At 36.0% G+C, this 14,623-nt stretch overlaps 1 protein-coding gene across 2 annotated transcripts in view; it reads left to right on the forward strand.

The window, feature by feature from the left end:
• The first annotated feature begins 4,378 nt into the window (after positions 1-4,378).
• Positions 4,379-14,623, forward strand: part of parp8 (poly (ADP-ribose) polymerase family, member 8) — a 32,714-nt gene continuing 22,469 nt past the window's right edge. Inside the window, exons 1-3 of one of the 2 annotated variants that reach the window (XM_051893095.1) lie at positions 4,379-5,467; positions 6,029-6,083; positions 13,670-13,707. In XM_051893095.1, the coding sequence (XP_051749055.1) occupies positions 5,377-5,467; positions 6,029-6,083; positions 13,670-13,707 (184 nt within the window). In that variant the 5' untranslated portion in view covers positions 4,379-5,376. The remainder of the gene's footprint in view (positions 5,468-6,028; positions 6,084-13,669; positions 13,708-14,623) is intronic. The other variant, XM_051893096.1, reaches the window with a different exon arrangement.

The raw sequence follows: 14,623 nt of genomic DNA on the forward strand, positions 1-14,623 counted from the left end.
TTAGTACAAAATGCAGCTGCTAGAGTTCTTACCAGGTCAAGAAAATATGATCATATAACACCAATTTTATCATCTCTACACTGGTTACCTATTAAGTTCCGTATCGATTATAAAGTACTGCTAATGACCTATAAGGCTCTAAATGGTTTAGCTCCTGTGTACTTAACCGATCTTCTATCGCCCTACAATCCTTCACGCTCTTTAAAATCACAAAACTCTGGACTTCTGGTTGTACCTAGGATATCTAAGTCCTCTAAAGGAGGGAGAGCGTTTTCACATTTGGCTCCTAAACTCTGGAATAGCCTTCCTGATAATGTTCGGGGCTCAGACTCGCTCACCCAGTTTAAATCTAGATTAAAGACACATCTCTTTAGCCAAGCATTCACATAATCCATCTCATATCAGATCAATTGCACATGACTATCTTTGCTTAATGTTATGAACAGCAGCTATGCTAATTATTCTCCATTTGCTTTTTTTACTTCAGAAGATGCAACATCTGGATCAACACGCACATTCGCAAATTTCTATATATCCTAATTATTGTTAATATGTAATTCATTTTTCCAGGAGCTCTTTGCTTCTACCTTCAATTAAATTGCTAACAGTGATTGTATATTAATTGCCTAAATTATTACATTATTAGCTAACTGCATTCTCCAAATTGTAATGTTGACATGCATTCTCTGTAAAGCTGCTTTGAAACGATATGTATTGTGAAAAGCGCTATACAAATAAATGAATTGAATTGAATTGAATTATGCAAGCATACAAATACGCTGGGTTTTTAGGGACTTTCCGTAGACATGATGATTTTGATACTGTACAAACTGTATATTCTATCTTCTAACCCTACCCCTAATCGCAACACTCACAGAAAACTTTCTGCATTTTTACATTTAAAAAAAACATCATTTATACTCAGAGGAAACTCATAACTGATCATAATTCCCATTACATACCAGGGCAATAAAGTTTCCTGGAAAAAAACAAAAAGGTTATTAAATGAAAAGATTCATTATTTCACATAAAAAGCCAATTTCCTGGGTGCTGTTGATAAGGGCAAATGCATTAAATATGTGTCAAATATAAATTTATAAGGCAAGAAGTCTTTTGGAGCTGAAGTGACTTACCAAAACGGACCTGCAGCAAATATTCTGCTGAATGATTAAGTGCTGAAGACAAACTTGTGTCTCAAAATATCCATCCCAAAACCTTTGATGGTGATGGAGAAAGAGGATTATTGGTAAATTGGATGTATCCAGCCTCTTAAGCACTTTATCTAGCATGCAGACCTGATAATAAAGAGCATCAGAGTGCATATGCACTCTCACAGTCACCAGCTGTTTGACTCACTGTGAAATTAGGATTAATGAACTGATCATGAGTTCAGCAAGGAGTCAACTCAAATATGTGGGTCTCCCCACAAAAACAGGAAACACTGCTCTATTATCCACCTGCTTCATTTGTCCATTTTTCAAATTCTTTCTTTATCTTCAGCCAGCTGGCAGTAGACACATATACTTATCTCGTATGTGTTTATTTTAACACAGTGCTTCCTGGAGGGCTCTATCAGTAGAATTCCCCTTCAAAATATGTTGCTTTGAAATTCACCAGGGCTCTTTTATCACCCTCATAATGGTGAAATCATCGAAAGGAGCACTGAATGATGTGTTGATGGCGGTGCAGAGAAGAATCATTAACAAAGTTCTGCAATGCACATCAGCGGCGCTGATTCCATCAACACTGCATTGAGAAGAGGTGCCATTTAGGTGAAAGAGAAAATGATGAGTGTGTTTGTGTTTGTATTCATCAGAACATGCACTAAATCCTCAATCACACAGTGTATGTAGAAAGGGGAAATACATTTGAGGCTCAATGCAGGAAGATGGATTTTCCTGCCACTGCAGTCATCAGCCGAGGCCTTGCCTGCTTCAGCACAGCTGGGCTAGTGGGGTCTCCTTGGAGCAGCTCCAGACTGGTGAGCCACCAGCCAAAGTCCGGATAGAACTGTTAATCAAAGTGCCACTAACACAGCCATCCATCTTCGGGCTGGACGAGCTGCTGTGGCCTAAACCGTGCCCCTCTACAGCTTTTCCTCTCTGGTGTGAACAGAATCTCATGAGTTTCATGAATGCAAATGCTTGACGCTAATTTAGAAAAACTAAAATAATAATAATTTATTGCTATTATTCATTATTGAAGATGGTTTTTTGTTATTATTTCTATTAGCTGTGATCAGTGATAAATAAAAACAATAATATAGCTGTAAAACAATGCAAATCTGCAGTTTCCCTTACAAAAAAAGTACTGTGGCACTATCAGATTATTACCATATTATCATATTCATGTAACATGTTATTTCTATTTAAGTGTACATGTACCAAAAACCCACCTAACATGCTATTACTGCAACACCATTTTGTTAGTGACACATTTTTCTGCATGGGAGAACCGTGTAGAAATTGTATATACAGACTGGAATGAAACTGTTCAGTGTTCATAATGTCAATGTGAGAAGAATGATGGGTGTGAGCACAGCGAGAGAAGGGTGATGAAGTGTGTTGTGATCTGTTCATATTGATCGCATGACCCATTCCACATAGTGGGTAAAAGCTTTGTTGCTCTATAGTCTAAATGCAATGTTTAAACAATGTGTTTGGGGTGATAGTGTATGCCAGATTCATTGTGGACAATGTGGAAACAGCTCGTCACATAATGAATGCTTGTTTGCTAATTCAACCTGACTTTTATTTTGGAGTTATCCGCTGTCAAATAAAGACGTTCAGTTCAGCAAGGAGTCAATTCAAATGATGTGGGTCTCCCCCCCAAAATGTGATCTGCTATCAGATAAAGCTGTTTTATATGAGAGGTCACACAGACACTTGTGACAGGTAGGATTCACTTATGGAACTTCACACTCAATTCTATAGAATCTACAAATGAGACTGTTAAAAGCTCTGAAAGTGTTCAATGCGATCAAGGTCATTATATGATTGTTTTACGAAGCACATGTGATTCAAGTTGACAAGTCGGCTTTCTCCAATGATACAAATGCCAAGGTTGTCATTTCCTTTAACAGTTTCTGGTAATGACACCACTTTACTGTGTTCATGCAGTGCAGGATGGAAAAAGAGCACACCTTTTTTCTTTCTTTCTTTCTTTTTTTAAAATGTATTTATGAAACATACTTAAAAATCTTAATTGCCATTTTCTTCTTATTTCTAATTTAAGAATAATAATCTTATTTCTAATATTGTATTCCTTAAGAACATTACCTAAAAAACATGTCTGTATTCCTAAAAACATTCTTAAGAATGTTCTTATCTTTGTTTGTAAGCTTGTTCTAAAATTTAAAAAGAGTTCCTGAAAAGAATATTTTTGAACATCTTCGTAAATAAGTAGGTATTTTTTATTTCTCACTCTAAAAAATGCTGAGTTAAATATGGACAAACCCAGTGATTTAGGTTGTTTTCACCCAGCCATTTTTTTTAACCAATTTTGGGTTCATTTTAAGGCAGCCATATAGTAATTTTTAATCAATAGTTGAGTTAAATAAACTGCTTCACAAACGAGGGTCATGGATTTGCATAAAAGATTAACATGACGGCACATGCTAGTCGATGAGTTGAATCAACTCCACAGCAACTACATAAATTTATCCACTAACCATTCAGAAACGTCCATTCGCACTTCTTCCTGCAGTCTCTCCATCAGTGTCCCACTCCAATGTAAGGCTGAACACCGTTACTTACAATCGCCATTTTGACTGTGTGAGATTTTCCAGCTTTGTTGTTGTTGAGCAACCGAAGCGCGAGCTGTTAAAGCTCCGCCCTCTTTTGAAAAGCGGCAGGGAGCAGTAGCTCATTTGCATTTAAAGGGACACACACAAAAACTGCATGTTTTTGCTCACACTCAAATAGGGGCAAATTTGACAAGCTATAATAAATTATCTGTGGGGTATTTTGAGCTGAAACTTAAGACAAATTCTGGGGACACCAGAGACTTATATTACATTTAATATTACATCTTTAACCGAACCACTGGGTTTGTCCATATTTAACCCAACTTGGGTTGTTTTTAACCCAGCATTTTTTAGAGTGCCATAGCACCTTTCTAGAGCAAAGTCCTTTACATAAATATATACAGTAGGAGTAAAATTCCTCTCTAAATATACAACATAAATCAAAATAAGAGTGACAGACATGAAAAATAACCTTTTAAAGTTAGAATAACACACTCTAACTTGTCTTAACCCCTAAAGGTAAAATGTTTAATGAATTCATTGGGTTGATTCAAATATTAAGCATTACAACACTAGCTACATACAATACATATTACTAATTGAAAATGTAAACAATGATCGCTCATGATTATGTGTGACATGATTTTTTTTTTTCCTGGATTGAAATTCAGTAACTCAGGCTCAGCATTTGCCTCCTGCTCTGAGCAGGGTTTCTCTCATCAGTGTGTGGAGCGTGTGAAATGCAAAGCCCGGAGTGGATCGAGCTTCAGCCGATTGATTACAGAAGGCAGAAATATTTGTCGCTCCACTCATCTATTCAAGTGCGGATTTCAGTCTGTGGGTTGATAGGCGACACACAAATAAATTACTTGATTTTAGTAACTGTTTATTGAACTGTTGTATAAAAGAAAGATCACACTTGCATTGTTGCCGTTGTTTTTAATAAGAACGACAGTGTTGCTCGTGTGATTGCTTAAAAACCAGCAATTAAAAATCAGTATCCTGATTAATTGTTTATTAGTAAATAAACGGCTTTTTATTCCATGGCTAAAAACCATGTTTCTCCTCAATCTGAAGCCTGAGCAGATCCAGAGTGCTGGACAGTAGCAGCAAAGTGGGCGCGTGGGGAGAAAAACACGTCCATGACATCATCCGCCTTGTTGTGATTCCCGATCCCACTGGGTTCCTCTCGTGGATGCAATCACAGGATTCCCACACTGATTCCCCCCGTGTGCAACTTCAGCTCTTCAGTAACGGTCTGATGCTCACGCCCGCGTTGGTTTTACTTTAAGACTTGCGATATCTTTTTGCGCTCCTTGCCTTTGCTTTCGACATCGCCATTGTTGGGTTCAGCAGAGTTATGAGGACGACTGAGAGATGCTTCCGGTGTAAAAGTGATATCTTTATGAAAGCTGTCGCGAGGAAGAGCTGTCCGCTGTGCTCATGCGATCGAGGCTATTGTTAGACGAGATGAAACGGTGTCGGTTGGCGTGACACACCTGGGATTGTTACAGCAGACCTCCAAGCACGTATTTCTACTGTTCCCCACATCCATCGTGCCTGCAAGCGGAAAGGATTCGTTTGTTTCGCCGAATATTAGTTAGAGAAGCCATTCTAGTGTATGTTATTTCATGGGGATGTGTTCAAGGCAAGAGAGGATTCAAAAAGACGTCGACATCGTAATTCAAAGGTGTAAGGCAGAGAAAGACTGCCTGTTTTCTGGTGAGTTTCCATTGTCTCTTATTAAGAGTGCTGTCTTCCTTTAACAATTGCTATAGATTTACTCAACACAACTGACAGGCTGCCAGGCTCACTGCTGATGGCTTTATTTCCTCTTTCACACAAAAGCCCGATATGTTCAAAAACACGTATGTGGTTAATGTGCCCCAGCGTTCGCGATTTAATCTTTCCCGGACATTATAAATTATGCAATAATCAACTGCAACCGAGGGCCTAGCAAAACGTGAGCTGCCATTATTATTACCACATATTCTGCTTTTATCATCATCATCTTCATCATAATATAAACATTAACATGCCTCTCAGGTGTTGCTTTGTGATGTGAATGTTTTTTCAATTAGCTAATAAATACAATACTATTGTTGACCATCACACATTTATTAGCTATCAATTTAATTCTCCTATATTCATTGTCAGTAGACATTCCCTGTTGATGTTGCCATGGAGACTACACTTGTTGAAAGGGACTTTTTTTGTGGTACAGTGTGTTATATTGTTCACATACCTTAAGTTTGTGTCATCTTGGTTGTCTGTTTGTTTCAGACTTTAGATTCTCCGACTCCACCTTCACATTCACCTACTCCAAAGGACCTAAAAGGTAAATATAACACAGGCAGCTGTGCTATCAATGTAAGCAACTGCTGTACACTCACACGCTTACTGGGTTCATGTTTTGAGTTTGTTTATTTTTTATAAGCATATTTATCAGTACTCCGTTTACAAAAATGTACATCCCGTCATCATTTTATCACCCCTATGTTGTTCAGATCCCAATTTTCTTGTTTCTGTGAACAAACAAAAGAAGCCTGTTAGGTGGAACAACTCATCCATTTACTTTCATTTTTGAAAAAAGATGCTCTGAAAGTTAAAGGAGAGAAATCTGTCATCCTGTCTAACATCTCATTTGTGCTATACTGAAGAAAGTTATAAAGGTTTAAACAACCTGAGGGTGAGCAAACGATGACAACTTTCTTTTTTGGGTTGGTGGGTAGGTGGGGGGTTGAACTGAGCTTTTAATAGGTGTTTCGGTTGTGATGAGCGAAGCTTAAAAATTATGATTATATGTTGTAGTCAGTTTAGTTGAGGTTCATGTATGTTCTCTTTTCACCTTATACCCCCTCAATAAGGACAATAACCTAATTTCCTTCGGCTCTGCTCGCTTTTATAGCGGTCAGCAGTGCTTGTGAAATCCTGTGCATTGATAAATATGTACCGCCTTTAGAAGCATGCAGTCTCTTAGCTGCACTAGATTGTATTTACATATAATTAATTACCTTGTACTCTGTCATTGACATATTAGACATTGACTAATCACTTTTACAGTGATGAATAGGCAGCTATTTTTAGCTGCTATTCCTCATATAAAAAGAATAAACTCATTATTGTATGCTAGAAAACAATGTGGAGCACAAAGAAACTGTCTTTTGGAGATGATCAAGTCATGTGCTTTTCTTGTTCTCCTTAACAAGAATCTGAATACCATATACTCATCGCTCCATTGATCATGAATGCTAGTGTTTTCAAGTGTGGTTGTTTTATTTACATGTCACTCTCCAGGGCTCACACTTTTTAGTGTAATGATTTCGCTGAAAGCTGTGAAGATTTGATAGATGGTCTTTGACATCAAGTTTAAATATGGAGATATTTGATATGTAGTTTGATATGTTGTTTGGACCGCTATGTAGAGCTGATTATATGTTGTGGAATGTCATATCATTTACTTAATAATCTTAACTAGTCTTGACATAAGACTACAAGAAAAGCGTGTTTTGACAATGTCTGTTTTTATGAACAAAAGATTCTTTCTTGAAGGGATAGTTCACACAAAAATGATAATTCTGTCATCATTTACTTAACCTCAAGTTGTTCCAAATCTGTATAAATTTCTTTGTTCTGCTGAACACAAAAGAAGATATTTTGAAGAATGTTTGTAGATCTGGGGCACCATTAACTTCCATAATAAGAAAACATAATACTATGGAAGTGAATGGAGCCCCAGATCTGTTTGGTTATTATTAACATTCTTCAAAATACCTTCCTTTGTGTTCAGCAAAAAAAAAAAAAAAAAATTGGAACAATGTGAGGGTGAGTAAATGATGATGACAGAATTTTCATTCTTGGGTGAACTATCCCTTTAACTACTTGTAGTTAAGAATTTGCTTGCGGAAGTTCTTGGTACTTTCAGTTAGGAGTGGTTTTGGGTTAGTCTATGAAAGCTTGACGTCAAGTGGCCATGTCTCGTCTTACCCACTCTAGTGTCTAATGCACAAACATGAGAAGAACACCATTGCTCTAATTCTCGAAAGGGCAGTCTTTCCAATCTATTGACCTGTTTACTACAAACCTTCAACTATGCCAACATATTGTTTAGACTTTTTCACCAGATTGAAATGAGAGATGGATAATAGTTTTTCTTTGGCAAAATGGGGCTTGCAACCTCATTTAACAATGAAGTCAGATGAGATACCAGACTGAAATTTTAGCTTGAGGCCATTTAGATGAGTAATACCTCCAAAGCTACCAGACCTTGGTAGAAACGAGCACTGGTATAGTGCTTCCCTCCTTATAGTCATGCAAATTTTATGATAAGTATGCTAATTAAAAAAATGAGTTGTCCAGGAAAGCACTTTTGGCTCACTGAAGCATTACCAGTACAGACAAGAAGGTCCTCGAAAGATTTATAAAAGCAGTGTGGTGGATCGCGTCTTCTCGCCTTTAAATAAGGTCTTCAAGTTTCAATTGGTAAAAGTGGTTGGTTGTATTCTAGTTATTACTGATTTGTTTTTTTGTTTTACAACACCAAATGCAAACTCTTAATGCATGTACGTGTATTTGGCAATTCTTAAAAATATTTATTTTTATTACGTATGTGCAATAAATTTGTAGCACTGCTGCTCACTTGGTTGTCTCAATTGTAATCCATTTAGATGTCCTGAATTAAAAACAGGGAGTTCCTTGTCATTTTTTATGTTTGAACTGGTTTGCAAATGTCACTCTTGTTCTTAGAGGAGGTGCCTTGCATTACAAGCAGGAAATGAGCTGACAGGCTCTCTATGAAAAATCATTGCACCTAGCCTTATAGAGGAAGAAGCACATTTCCTCCTGTTTGTAGAGCTGCGACATGCACTCAACATCTTTCACTGATAGATCCACGTCTCATTGTAATGTAGACATGGCCTAATTTTTTGCACCTTTTATGTATTTTCTTCACAGAAAACAAGGTAGCTCTAATATCTGATATGCCAGATAACCCCGATATTTGATACAGCAAACTATTCAAAGATGGATATTCGCACGGAGATCACTTTTGTTTGATGTTCCCAAACTACTAAGTAGGTATAAGATATTTCACGAAGTGAAAAGAACAGACAAGCCCATAATCCCAGAGATGCAGTGGTTTCTCATGAATAATCCATCATGGCTGAGATCAACACAAATTATGTTTGATTTTCATCATCTTGGTGTAACTGAATTTGCATAATTACCATGAGTGCTAAATTGTGACAAGCTCTAATTCAAACAAATGTTGTTGCATTAGATGCGGATGCTGGCCGACCACTGAATTAAACTTTGGGTCATTTGGTGTACTACATCAAAAAGATGTAAACTATTAATTCAGTGAGTAGATTAGGAGTAGATCCTTATTATTTGAGATCTGGCTAACCTTGTAGGTGTTGTGTATTGCAGAAAGTAAAAGCACAAAAGCAGAAGTAGTTTGCCATGCTCACACCACGTTGGGTTCTTATAACGGTTTTTATGCCAGTTTTGGGTTATATAAACCACAGCATCTGTCAAAGTGCAGACTTCACAGTTACAAACTAAGCTAAATACATTGATATTTGTTTACAAGTGTGGGTATTTATGTATGTATATACACTACCGGTCAAAAGTTTGGAAACATTACTTTTTATAATGTTTTTGAACGAAGTCTCTTATGCTCATTAAGGCTGCATTTATTTCATAATAAATACAGAAAAAAACTATTTTGAAAATATTGTGAAATATTATTACAATTTAAAATTATGGTTTTCTTTTTTAATATACTTTAATATATAATTTATTTCTGTGATGCAAAGCTGAATTTTCAGCATCATTACTCCAGTCTTCAATGTCACATGATCTTTCAGCAATCATTCTAATATTATTTTAATGTTGAAAACAGTTGTGTTGCTTAATATTTTTTTGGAACCTGTGATACTTTTTACAGGATTCATTGATGAATAAAAGGTTAAAAAGAACAGCATTTATTCAAAATATAAATCTTTTCTAACAATATAAATCTTTACTATCACTTTTTTATCAATTTAACACATCCGTGCTGAATAAAAGTATTAATTTCTTTCAAAAAAAAAAAAAAAGAAAAAAAATTACTGACCCCAAACTTTTGAATGGTAGTGTATATTGTTACAAAAGATTACTATTTTAAATAAATGCTGATATTTTTAAACTTTTTATTCATCAAAGAATCCTGAAAAAGTATCACAGGTTATAAAATAATATTAAGCAGCACAACTGTTTCCAACATTGATAATAAATCAGCATATTACAATGATTTCTGAAGGATCATGTGACACTGAAGACTGGAGTAATGATGCTGACAATTCAGCTTTGCATCACAGAAATAAATTATATTTTAAAGTATATTAAAATAGAAAACCATAAATTTAAATTGTAATAATATTTCACAATATTATTGTTTTTTCTGTATTTACTATGAAATAAATGTAGTCTTAATGAGCATAAGAGACTTTTGTTTTTGAATGTCAAAAACATTAAAAATAGTAATGTTTCAAAACTTTTGACCGGTAGTGTAAGGTCAACCATATATATATATATTATGTAGACTATATAAGTGGTAGGTTCTTATGTGGGGAGAATACTTAATAATTGAATTAAATTGTATGCAACTGATGCAGAGAAGCTTACATGCGGTTCTTCCATTAGCTGCCCAACTTTTTGTAGTTGTGTACGGCTACTGGTGACACCTTTGAACTGTATGTCAGCGGTACAATTGTAGCATCATACTGAATGCTGATTTCATCATGCATATGTCCAGTTGCACTTATTATCTTGTTGCAGCACTACTTGCATATGACCTCTATGCAAACCACAAGGGAAAGTTTCTCTCTGTGTGACAGGCAGTTGAAAAATGACTATAGATGCACTGCTGAGACCTGCCCATAAGGTTTTGCTCTCCTATGTTGGGCCATTCACATGTAGAGGTTGTTTGCTTTCACTGAAGTCTATGCATTTCAATACACAGTAATGCTTTGTTTCTTTCATCTTTCTTTACCCCAAAATCAAGCCAACCAGGGCTGGAGATACCAGATGCTAGCTGTAATTACCTGGTAATTTTCGGATTCAGATAAATGGTGGTCTGTTCCCTGAAAATCTGTACATTTGACATTAGAAATGGACTCTTGTTACCTTAAAGCACTATTTGGACCCTTAAAATGTACTTTCATTGGTGTAGCCCAAAGTACTTGGGTAGTTTCCAACCTAGGCTCATTGGAAAAATGTGCCTCTACCTACAGTACATGTTTGCAAAACTCCAAAAACGTACCTATACATGCATACAATTTACTGCAGTTTCTAGCTGAAATAAACACCAGTGGCAATAAAACACCAACAACCAACAACAACAAAAGTTTGTCCCTTTTCTCAAAAATTATGATTACATGGGATTATCGATTGATAAAGACTTATTTTTGCACTGTTACTCGTGCAATATATGTTATGACCTCGAAACACTTTTACCATAGTGCATGATTTGTAAACGAATACATTTTTATGTTTGCTCCATATGTATGGTAAAATTTCATTTCCAAACTGCCACGATGCATACAACAATGAACTTAATAAGATATTGCCACAACTTGCCAGATTCATGTTCATCCATTTCGGATAAAACTGAACAGCATTTTAGCACAATTCACTGGACATGTGACTGTGAAACATGCACGAATAAATGTAATATTTCACGTAATGGTGCTTTTTTGAGCTTGGGTTGGTTGTTTCAGTCGTAAATATAAATTAAATATTATTTTTTCACTTAAAAACAATTAATTTAGATGTTATTATTGTAATTGATGCAGTAAAAATAAATCAGATGCATTTTTAAGATAAAAAAAGAACATTAGATATTGGGGCAAATATGCATTTTTGGGCCTGTGAATATTAAGAAGGCTTTGTGTGATCGAGCATAAGCATGAACCTTATACACCCGAAATTAACTAATGCATTTTTGCATAGTCATTGGCATTTTGCAGGTGTTTGGTATGCTTGAGAAAAATGTGTTCATGTGACCAAAGGTAAAATGTGTTTCACACAATCCAAGTTATTTTTAAACATTACCAGGTGTTATTGTGAATAAATGCTTCCTGTGAGTGGCACCATCCTGTGTGAGACCCCAGGAGGGGTTTCACTTCCACTGAATCAATCTCTCTTCTCTGTGTTGTCATCACATAATTACTTATGGGCTAGTACCGCTTTCTATTCCAGTAGTAGTCAGAGTCTACATACACACAGTATGGTTGTGTGGGGTTTTCTTTCATTAAGTTATTTGCCGTGATTTGTAATGGTATGTATAAGGTCATTGACTCCATTAATTCCTTAATATATTTTCTCACATTGTGCAATGGAGCAAAAAAACATAAGCACATAAAGGTCACCTGTGTGATATTATATTTTCACTGTTAGCAGATATCAAGGTAATTAATGTGATTTTGGTAGATTCAGGCTGATTACTAAAAGGCTTTTTAGCAAGCCACTTAATCTCCACGTTAATTCAAGGTACTTCACAGGAGACAGTGTCCTGTTGTCAACGCTGTTCGTTGCAACCTTATTTACTTGATTGCGTGAAATGGAGACCACACTTTCCTTAATTACCTCTTACTTAAGTGTTTAGATTAGCTGTATTCAGGACATGTGGGCAACACCCTTGTGGGACCTGTTAGTCTCTTCTGTAAAGTGTTTGCAAAATCCCTTTTGTCACTTGGAATTTATATATTCCATCTGCTCATTTCTGTCAGGCACCTTTGTGCAACTGTGAGAGGATTTTTTGAGCCTTTTATTTTTTTATTTTTGATTGCAGTTATGCTTCTATTTAAAGTTTCCAGTGTCAACACTAGATGGGGGTTCTGTCTTTACAGCATTACATTTCTGCACTGCACAAAAACATAAAATGATTTTTTATTTGTAGCTGACCATTTGTATTCGTAAGCCTTTATGTGAACAGTTTAGAGTGTGAGCTATCAAGTAGACGGGGGGTATTAGAATTGGGTTTCTGTGAGCGATGGACAGGTGCAGTGGGATTCCAACATCTGAGACCTCTCAAAATCTAATGTAAATTTTAAATGTACCCAAGTTTCGTAAAATTTTAAAGCTTGTGGAGTTCATGCAGCTTGAGTCCTGCTGTCATTAAAGCAAAAAGGAGACGAAATTATGGTCCATTGTCTATTTGTCAAAAATGTAGTGATGTAGTATAAAGCACAGCTCATAAAGAAATCACTTTCAAAGCAAGCAGCATTCTGTTGGTAAACACAGCAAATCTTCACTTAAAACCACTGCAAAACCTGTGTGGGGATATTTTTCGTCCTTGCGTGAAGTTCCTGATCGCGTGTGAAAATTGAACGGTAAATGTGACTACACCTTAAGACAAAAATATAATAATTTAAGTTCAAAATTTCACTGTATTTCATGCTAATAATAATATAATTGTAACAACAACAACAAAAAACGTATTAAATAAATATTAAGATAGAAAGTGCATTTTCGCTGGTGGTCTCCAATGATGATGTTGTATATAAAAAATGAAAAGTGTTTGGCTGGATTTTGTACTTTTATTAGTTATTTGCAGAGTCTTTGCTGTGGTAGTATTGCTGAGTCAGGTACAATAAATTAAATTATGACTTTATTACACTGAGATCGAAACAAACAAAAAAAAAACATCTGGACTTTTCTGTTGTAAATGTTGGTCCAGTAGGTGTCTGTCACAATATGTAAACTTTCAATATTCAGACTGTGTCTAAATATTCAAACTGTTTCTGCATGTTGATTCAGTGTGATGTGTCAACTACTATATGTACAGCATGAATGTTTCTGAGAATCAGTATAATGCATTGCAGTGTTACATACATCCTGTCTAATGTTAATATTTGTGTTTTTTTTTTGTTTTTTTTGCAGGGTGACCTACTCTGTTCATGTCTCTGATGATTATCCAGGTATTGCAAGTAATGGATTATTTAATAATTTGATAAATGATACCCCCAAACTCTCACCAGTCCTCCCATACCATTGAGATAGAGATTTACTTTATATCTGTCACAATAAGGACCAATAATCATAACACGAACATAAAACACTATTACTACTGCATACTTGGGATTTAGAAAAATCCATAACCCTAGGGATATTCAGATTTGCCTTGTAACTCTTGTTGGGACATCTGTGCTGTGTGCTCTAGACATGAATGATTCTTCAAATAAGACAGATTTTTGCAATTAATGCCTTAGACTTTCATTGAAGGAGGGACACAGGTCAAATCTAGGGACCAGAATATCATCGAGACTTGGGGGTTGACTCTATTTGGACCAGTGTGGAACCATCCAGAACACCCCAATAGCTTCCTAATAGAAATGTGCTAAAACCATTGAGAACACATAAACAACTGCATAACAACATCTTGCCAAGCACCACGACACTAGCACTGTGGCAGTCCACTTTTCTGTTAAAATTTTAAATTGAGTTCAAAATGTCATTTACTCAGAATATAACTGGCCTCAAAGGAAAGATGACGTCGCCGGGTCTACTCTGTAAAGCGACTGATACCTCTGTGGCTGATACCTCTGATAAAAATAAACCAGTACTAATAATAAAGCTGAACTGCATCATTCTCAGCTTCAGTATGATGAAGTGCTCTACCGCAGCTGCTTTATACTCCTAAGTCTTTTCCCATTGTCTCTTTTCCATCACATAATTATAATGGCACAATACATTAAAGTGAGCAGTAGTGTTTGTTTTCATTCCCTTATCGGCCATATAATGACACAACACAATGTTGAAGCTCGGTGGGTTTTATGGGTATAGTGATTACACTGGATTTTTACTTTCAGGTAGAGTTGCCTAGTGCAATCTAAA

The sequence above is a fragment of the Ctenopharyngodon idella genome, chromosome 5 (genome assembly GCF_019924925.1).
Source record: "Ctenopharyngodon idella isolate HZGC_01 chromosome 5, HZGC01, whole genome shotgun sequence".
Taxonomy (NCBI): domain Eukaryota; kingdom Metazoa; phylum Chordata; class Actinopteri; order Cypriniformes; family Xenocyprididae; genus Ctenopharyngodon; species Ctenopharyngodon idella.